At 38.1% G+C, this 9620-nt stretch overlaps 1 protein-coding gene across 1 annotated transcript in view; it reads left to right on the top strand.

The window, feature by feature from the left end:
* The window catches only part of LOC103196420 (arylacetamide deacetylase-like), a 34668-nt gene extending 28002 nt beyond the window's left edge, over positions 1-6666 (top strand). Inside the window, exon 5 of the mRNA XM_007940160.1 lies at positions 6070-6666. Within this exon, the coding sequence (XP_007938351.1) occupies positions 6070-6666 (597 nt within the window). The remainder of the gene's footprint in view (positions 1-6069) is intronic.
* The last annotated feature ends 2954 nt before the right edge of the window (positions 6667-9620 follow it).

Genomic DNA, 9620 nt, shown 5'->3' with positions numbered 1-9620 from the left:
ACCGCCAACCTTCTGGTTAGCAGTCAAATGCCTTAGGCCCTATGCCTAAGGCACTTGACTGCTAACCAGAAGGCTGGCAGTTCAAACCCACCAGCCAGTCCTCAGAAGGAAGATGGGGCAATCTACTTCCATAGTGACATTGCCTCGGAAACCCAAGGAGGGGTCGCTATGAGTCAGGTCTGACTTGACGGCACATAACAACAACAACATGCATTTTTTATGTGTTTTTTGTGCTGATTTCTTTGTTCCATGTAATTTTCTGTGCTGACATCATTTTGTTCATGAGTCATGTTTTCATCTTTTCATTATTATTGTTTTAGTATTTGCTAAGTATTTGTGCTTGTCCTCTTTTTTCTTTTGATGAGAAGGTTTATTATTTTTCTTTGAGGTTACCCTGTAATTTATTTCTTTTTCAAGTTTAAAACAGTCCATTCTATCTTGTGATTGCCTTGACTTCCTCACCATTTACAAGTTCTGTAAATTTTATTCCCTCTGTTTGGTTTGCAGTTGTCCTCATTTACCTACTGATGTCTCTGGTTCCTTGTTTATAGTCTTGTAAGCTTATTTTGCTTTGGATACTTCTATAGCTGTGTTGGTTTCTGCGTCATGTGTGTTAACCATTGGATTTTGTTTGTTGTTTTGGTTCTCTGTGGGTTTTGGTTGCTTCATGCTGCTCTAACAAGAAATACCACAGGTGGAATGGCTTTTAAAGACTGGAGTTTATTCTCTTACAGTTTTAGAGGCTAGAGGTCCCAGTTCAATATGCCGGGCTCTAAGAGCTGGGTGAAGGTCCCTCAGTGTTGGGTTTCACCTCTGCCTCTTGCTCCTGGCCTACTGAAGCTAGAGGTGTCTCTTCACTCAGGCAGCTATTGGCTCCTGAGGCTAACAATCCCAAGGTCAACAAGTAAAATGTCACAATCCTGATATTACCAAACTACACAGTAGGCCATTGATTCAAGTCCTACGAACAGTCCCAAGCTCAGCAGACAACATGGCACGCTATTGAAAAACAACTCTGCTACATGCAGGATTCAAGCATGACAAAATCTGTAGACCATTCCCAAAGCTTCTCCTTATATACGGGGAACAGACCACATCCCTAAAGCAGCTACTCAGCTGATCATGGCAGATTCCACCACGGAGTTGATTGCCAGTCTCATCATGGGCAATAACTACCACTACCTGCTGAGACACTCAAAACCAGGCCCAGCCAAGTTGACATATAACCTTAACTACCACACTGTCTGAATGACTCCCTTTAGCATCTTTTGTAAAGTTGGTCTGTTATGAACAAATTTCCTTATTTTCTGCTTATCCAGAAATCTGCTTATAATTGATAGATGATTTTTCTAGGTATATAATTCTTGGTAGGGTTTTTTTTTTTTTCTTTCAGAATTTTAAATATATATCATTCCTTTGCTTTCTTGCCTTCAAGGTTTCTGCTGAGAAATCAAAGTTAGTCTTATTAGTTGCCCTTTGTAGATAACTTCGTTTGTCCTGTGCTGCTTTCAGGATTCTTTCTTTGTCTTTGGTTTTGGTGAGTTTGATGATGATATGTCTTGCTGTTTATCTTTTGGGGTATATCCTTTCTAAGGTTCTTTCAACTTCTTGAATGGTATATTTTTGTCTTTCGTTATAGTAGGAAATTTCTCTTCCAACAAATTTTTGACAATTTTTTTCTGTGGCTTTATTTGTGTCTTCTGGTTCTGGAATTCTAATTCTAAGTAGGTTACTCTTATTGATGGTATCCCACACTAATATTAAGCTTTCTTCATTTTCTTCTGATCTTTTTTTTGGATTGATCCCTTAACAAAGTAGTATTGAGATATTTGCCATCAATCTCATTAATTCTATCTTTCATTGATTAAATTCTGTTCCTTGCCCATTCAGTGTGTTATCTATTTCTGAAATCTTAGTATTAATCTTCTGGATTTCTGTTTGTTGTTTTTGTATCATTTCTAATTTTTGTTTATTTCATCATTTTGTTCTTGTACTGTTTTCCTAAATTGTTCTAGAGTTTTGGTTCAGTATTCCTTAATTTCTCAGCATTTTCCTTGATCTTCTCAGTGTTTCCCTTGATCTATCTCTCAATCCATTGAAGGTTTTGTTGTTGTTGTTAGGTGCAGGAACAATCAAAAAAAGAGAAATGCAATAAATAAGAAGAAAAGTTTTCAAAACATATTAAAAAAGGATAAAAGAAAGAGAATTAAAAAAGAGAGAGAAAAAAAAAGCCACAATATCTGGGGAGGGCAGAATGAGCAAAATGGGCAAAAGCAAAAGATCAGGCAAAACTACCAGAGGAAAAACAAGGGATAGGAAGAACTAAAAGAAAGAAAAAGAACAGAAACAGGAAAAGGGAAGAGAGAGAGAGAGAAAAAAAATGAGAATGAGGGAAAGCAAAAAGGGGAAGAAAGGAGGAAGCCAAAAAGAATAATTTCAAAATAAACAAACAAAAACAAAACTGTGTGTGGAATAGGCCATGACACCCAGGCTCTGTCAAGGCACAGACTGAGATGGAACCCCCACATGTCAAGAAGGTGGGTGGAGGCTGTCACCACAAGGGCACAAGAGTAATAAAGGGAATAACACACCTCACCTGTTGTTAGTCTCCAGCCCAGTTCCCTGTACTGTGCTCAGGAGGTGGAGACCATGCCCACATCACAATCCAACCAAGAATGCCACACAAATACACTGTCAAAATGGCTGCACTGGTTTCTTGGAAACATGAAAAATGGCTGCACTCTCAAGACAGCCAGCAGTCCACAGGTCCACCTGTCCCTTTCCTTGCTGTTATTCCTTCTGGGTGTCAGCACCAATGCAGTCATTGCCTGTGCAGTCCTCAGGATTCTCAGTTTGCTATTGGAAAATATTCAAAACAACTGTGCCCTCAGGACAGCCAGAAGTCCTCAGCTCCAATTGTCTCATTACTATTTCATTCAGGTTCTTCTACTAATTGGTATTTAATCCAATTATTTATCCTTCCCTTCAAAACTCAGAGTTCCAGGATTATCTTCTGTATCAGTTTCAATTGGTTTCTCACTGCTGTGTTGCAGAGGTCTGTGTAGCTTATCTGCCTCTTACACCATCTTGCCAGAGCTCTTCAGCAAGAACATTTTTAAGCCTACTTTACATGTAGCAATATATCTACAAAGCAAAAACTCTATGGTAATTTACTTATTGAAAATTTTAATGTACTCTATTTCGAGCTATCATTATTACCCGATAACAATGATCCTTCAAATTGTGTGATTTGTTGTTTCATAGCATCCACTGATTTTATATTCACTGATTTTGTTAATTTTTCTATAGTTTCAGCTACAATAATGTAATTAGTGTTTGCAAACCTATACCAATAAAGTTTTTGAGAATGATGTAGTAATTAAAAGAAAAGAAGGAGAATAATAAAAAATAGCTTTCTTTCAGTTACTAGTAATGTAATTCAATGTAGAAAGATTTTGCAGAACAATTTTGTTGTTAGTATTCATATAATGTAAAGTATATTACTTTTAAGCAATGTACAGCTATATTTATTATTTATTATTTTATTATCAATATTGATAATGAACATTGCTAAGGATTTGGTGTGGTCTGGTATGGGAGGAGGTCTATGATGGGTGGACATCATGAGTTTTGGTCACATCTGTCCTAGGGACACTGTTGTCTTAACTGCACTGGGAGAATTATGCCTCAATTTGGAGACAACCACTCTTTTTTTTTTTTTAATTTTTTTTTTTTTTTAATTGTGGTTTGGGTGAAAGTTTACAGAGCAAATTAACTTTCTACACAGCAGTTCACATACACTTTGTCTCATGACATTGACTACAATTTATCCCCATGCAACAGCTCTCCTCCCACTTCCTCCTGATAGTTGACTCTTCTCTGTGTCCATGCCTCCATACACTCCTGTCCCCTGAGCTGTCTCTCTGTGCATAAACAGCTCTTCTTTCTCTCATGATTATTCTCTCCAAGGAGTGTATCTACCTCACGTAAATGTTCAAATCATATGTCTCTCTTTTGTTTGTCTGGAAGCCACAGGTGTAGGTTCAATTCTAGACCTGAAGGGCAGTGAGGGGCTATAGTGTCTGTGGTTCCACCAGGCTCTATCAGACCAGCAAACCTGGTCCCCCACCTTTAATTTTTTTCCCCAAATGATTTTGAGTTTTGTTCCACATTGTTCTCCCTCTCTATCCAGGATCTCCTACATAGATCCCCCTCTGAGTGATTGACAGTGGTAACTGGGCACCATCTGGTTCTTCTGGTCTCATAATCGTATAGGCTGCACATTTCATGGTGTACCAGTTGCTTGCACTGATTGTTTCCATGAATCTTTGGTTTTCTTCATTCTTCTTTGCTGTGAGTGAGGAGAGACCCATTGTTACATCTAGATGGCTGCTTGCGAGCTTTTAAGATCCCAGTCACTACTCACCAAAGTAGGAGGTGGAACAATGTTTTGCATAGTATGTTATGCCAATTGAGCTTGATGTCCCCTGCAACTATGGTCCTGAGCCCACAGGTTCAACTACTCACTCCCTCTGGGTAGCTGGCTGTTCTGGTTACTTAGTGCCACTCTGACAAGAAAATATACCACAAATGGGATGGCCTTATCAAACAGGAGTTTATTGTTACAATTTGGAGGCTTTAAGTCCAAGTTTGAAGTGCCAGGCTCTAGGAGCTGGGTGAAAGCCCCTCAATTTGGGCTTCATCTCTGCCTTTGCTCCCACCCCACTGAAGCTAGAGGGATCTCTTCACTCAGGCAGCTCCTGGCTGCTGAGACTAACAAGTCCAAAGTTGACAAATAAAATGGCATAGTCTCAATGTTACCAAACCACATGGTAGGCCATTAACTCAAGTCATTGTAAGTTCCAAAGTCAGCAGAGCATGGCAGGCTACTCAAAAATGACACAGCTACATGCAGGGTCCAAGTGTGCCATAAACTGGAGACTAGCCCCAAGGCATCTCCTTATACATAGGAAGCAGACCATATCCCAAAGGCAGCTATTCAGCTGCTTGTGGTAGATCCCACCATGGAGTTGATTGCCAGTCTCATAATGGGGAATAACTACCACCAGCTGCCCAGCCACTTAACCAGACCCAGACAAGTTAACATACAAATTTAAATACCACACTGGCTGTGGTCAAGAAGTTACTACAACCTTGTCCTTTGTCAGCTCTACTATACACCTGGGAATTCTTACAGAACATACAAATACACTTGTAGAATCATTGTCTGCCAACCCTATACATGGTCTTGGGTACACTCCCGGCTGAATAGACATACCTAATAGTTCAGCCTGTCCACCCATCATCTATCCACCCGTATACCCATGTTTGCCTTCACTGACAACACAGTACTGTATGGAGACATCTACTCTTTAAAAAAATGTAGGGATGATTATATATTTTAAAGAAAAAATCTGAAATACTACTGCTTGAAAATCAACACCAAACTATCTTTACTAAACATTTTACAGTGTGGCTCTAAGCCTTACCCAAGAGCATTCTGCTCAGTTTCAGAACCAAATTGGAATTCTTAGTTACATGACCCTTTGGGTGAACGTTAATGTCTATTGATATAATAAGATACCTACATAATGTTTTAATAAATACTTACAACCAAAACAACAATAGATCTTCTAATTGCCATTCTTGCTTGTAAGAGTAGAGATTTTACTTTTTAATCATTGAGTAGATCATTTCTTTCACTGCTCATGAGAAAAGTAGTGTAAATCATTTTGTTTATGAGTAAAGTATTAAATTATAGTACTTATTACTTAATAAAATATACAAAATCATTAGTTTATATTAATTTATATAATCACAAAAAGTTCTTACAGTTAAAAATAAATATAATTATAAATACATATTTAAAAATTACACTGAAATATAAAGATGTAATCATGAACATTGGAAATTTTTTTGAGATATAATATACTGTTTCTGATGATCTTTTTGCTATTTTTAATTTATCTTGTGTCAATCTATAGTTTTTAAACACAGTAATTGTTATTTTTTAATTTTTTATTGTGGTTTGGGTGAAATTTGAACAAGTTATTTTAAATTCTTTTTCAGCTCTTAGATGATCCAAATGTCAAGATCAAACTCAAGATCCAGGCTCTAATATACCCTGCTCTTCAGGCTCTTGACATGGATTTGCCATCATATCAGGAAAATACACATTTTCTATTTCTGACTAAATCACTCATGATTAGGTTTTGGAGTGAATACTTTACTACAGACAGGTCACTTGAAAAAGCCATGCTCTCTAAACAACATGTACCAGTAGAATCAAGCCACCTGTTCAAGTTTGTTAATTGGAGTTCCTTGCTCCCTGAGAAGTTTAAGAAAGGACACTTATATAGCAGTCCAATTCTTGGTAATTCTGAACTGGCTAAAAAATATCCTGGCTTCCTAGATGTGAGAGCTGCTCCCTTGCTGGCTGATGACAACAAGTTGCATGGTTTACCCCTGACTTACATCATCACCTGTCAATATGATGTCTTAAGAGATGATGGCATCATGTATGCCACCCGACTTCGGAATGCTGGAGTTCAGGTGACCCATAACCACATAGATGATGGATTCCATGGAGTGCTTTCCTATTATGAATTTAAAATTGGATATAGGACAGAAAATCAGTATATTCGTTGGCTAAATGAAAATCTATAGTAAAAATCTGAGCAATGATTTCTTAAAAATATACAAGTCTTATTGTACATTTTTAATATTATCAAAATATTATACAACAAAATTGTAAAAAAATTAAAGGGTTGATATTTGAATTGATGTTTACCATCTGTGGCCTTTCTAAGGTCCTCAGAGCCATGGTAATTTTTAAAAAAAATCTTTTAGCAGATTCTTCTCTAAGTATTGCTCATTCACTTATGTACCTTAGCCAATATCTACTTTCATATAATTTATTCCCACCATTAATATGTATATCTTATATCTCACATTTTTAGCCCTCAATATTTGATAACCTAATAATTTAACAGTTAAAAACAATGTTTTAAATAAACACAACTGGCCTATGAAATGTCAGATCTTCAATCAGCCTGGATAAAGAGCCTGCACATGCTGTCTTGGACACTAATAAAAATTACATGCCTATCTTGTCAAATGTTTTTATCAGTATAACATCATTTTCATCTTGCTATTAAAGCCGCTTCTTCATGAAAACATATTCCTGTGCTAGAATACCAAAGTTAATGTCAAAGTTCTATCAGGCACATTAGGAAAAGACAATTCTAAATCCCTAAAAGGCAAAATTCCAGGGACATCGAAGTGCGCAAGGAGCCAGCATCAGGCAATAGCCTCCTGGCAGTGACTGAGAATGGTAGATGGAGCTCAGGACATGGGGAAAATAATAAAAGCAAGTTGAAACATATGAATCTCTGAAAGTTCTTATGTCCATGCGGATGTGGTTGAGGACTCATATTGAATTAGTTTGATTTTAAATCATGGTTACATCTCATTTTATGGAACAATATATTATGGAGACACCCTTAGCTGTTAATGATGTTTGAAAATTGATACTCTTTTTAACCTGTGCCCATCTTCCTGAGAAAAATTAAGGGTGTTTTAAAGAAAACCATCAGCGGATAATGGATAGGCAACTGACAGATAGGACATAAATGATCTCAAATGCGACACTAATACTGCCCAATAATCATATTACATTCCCCAAATTGATCCCTCCTATTATGGCTGAACTCTTTTCTAAGGCTTAACTCAAACTGTGCACTAGATTCCTTTCTTTTTTGCTTTCCAAATGGCACTGCTGCAGGAATCTTCTCTCTCTTTCTTTCTTTCTCTCTTTTTTTCTATATTATTTCTCTCTACCAGATCATTCCCTCCAGAATAAATGGGTATTCCAACATTGAACTTTCTGATAAAAAAAGAAAAAAGATCACTGTCAATACTTATTTCCCCTTTCAGCTTCCTCCATATTTCTCTATTTTTCTTTACAAAAATAACTTCTGTGGAGACCTGTCTGTATTTCCTGTCTCCAATTCTTTTCTTCCAATTCTCTATTTCATCCTCACCAATCAATTTTTCATTCCCAGTAACTATCAATGTTATTCTTGTCAAAATTAATAATGCCCTCTGCCCTGCTAAGTCCAAGGGTCAATTCTCATTCTTTTCTTCACCTACACCAAGTCAGTCATTCCATCATCTTTGTAAGACTTTCTTTTTCTCCACTTCACTGCAGGTTACCACACTCTCCTGGGACATTGAGACTCTGATTCTCAGTCTCATTTGTACTTCCGTATATATTCCCTGATCTCTTCTTAGCCAAATGCTTCTGGTCTCATGACTCAGGCTTCTTCTCTATCCACTCTTTTCTCTGGTGATGCCATCCAATCTCATGGCTTTAAATTGTTTGTATGACAAAAACTCTACACTCTTATCTCCAGTCAGGACCTTCTCAGCTCTGTTGTTGTTGTTGTTAGGTGCCGTCGAATCACTTCCAACTCATAGCAACCCCATGAACAGCAGAACCAAACACCTCCTGATCCCGCGTCAGCTACATGATCCTTGCTATACTTAAGCCCATTGTTGCAGCCACCATGTCAATCCATCTCGTCGAAGGCCTTCCCCTCTTTCGTCGACCCTCCACCTTACCTAGCATGACATCCTTCTCCAGGGAATTGTCCCTTCTGACAGCATGACCAAAGTAGGTGAGACAAAGTCTGACCATCCTCGCTTCCAGGGAGTATCATGGCTGCACTTCTTCCAGGATAGATCTGTTAGTTCTTTTGGCAGTCCATGGTACCCTCAGCATTCTTCTCCAGCACCACAAGACAAAAGCATCAACTCTTCTTCAGTCTTCCTTATTCATTGTCCAGCTCTCACATGCATACAAGGCAATTGGAAATATCATGGCTTGTGTCAGGTACACCTTAGTCCTCAAGGAGACATCCTTGCTCATCAGCACTTGAAAGAGTTCCTTTGCAGCTGACCTGCCCAGTGCTACACGTCTCCTAATGTCCTGACTGCTGCTTCCATTGGCCTCGATTATAGAACAAAGCAACATGAATTCTTTGACAACCTCAATCTTTTCTCCATTTATCGTGATGCTGCTTATTGGTCCAGTTGTGAGGATTTTTGTCTTCTTTATATTGAGATGTAATCCATATTGCAGACTGTGTTCCTCAGTCTTCATCAGTAAGTGCCTCAAGTCATCCTCACTTTCAGCAAGCAAAGTTGTATCATCAGCATATCTCAGGTTGTTAATGATTCTTCCTTCCATCCTGATGCCACGTTTTTCCTCCTATAGTCCAGCTCCTCCAATTATTTGCTCAGCATATAGATTGAATAAGTGTGCGGGAAGGATACAACCCCGATGCACTCCCTTCTTGATTTTAAACCATGTAGTGTCCCCTTGTTACATTCAAACAACAACCTCCTGGTCAAAGTACAGGTTCCTCATAATTACAATCAAGTGTTCGTGAATTCCCATTCTTCTCAATGTCATCCATAATTTGTCATGATCCACACAATCAAATGCCTTTGCATAGTCAATAAAACACAAGTAAATATCTTTCTGGTATTCTTTGCCTTGAGCCAAGATCCATCTGACAGCAGCTATGATATCCCTTGTTCCACGTCCTCTTCTGAAT

This window comes from Orycteropus afer, unplaced genomic scaffold, assembly GCF_000298275.1.
Source record: "Orycteropus afer afer isolate SDZICR_OR568_19922 unplaced genomic scaffold, OryAfe1.0 scaffold00066, whole genome shotgun sequence".
Taxonomy (NCBI): Eukaryota; Metazoa; Chordata; class Mammalia; order Tubulidentata; family Orycteropodidae; genus Orycteropus; species Orycteropus afer.
The sequence above is the reverse complement of the archived record's forward strand: the minus strand, read 5'-3'. Positions and strand labels throughout refer to the sequence as shown.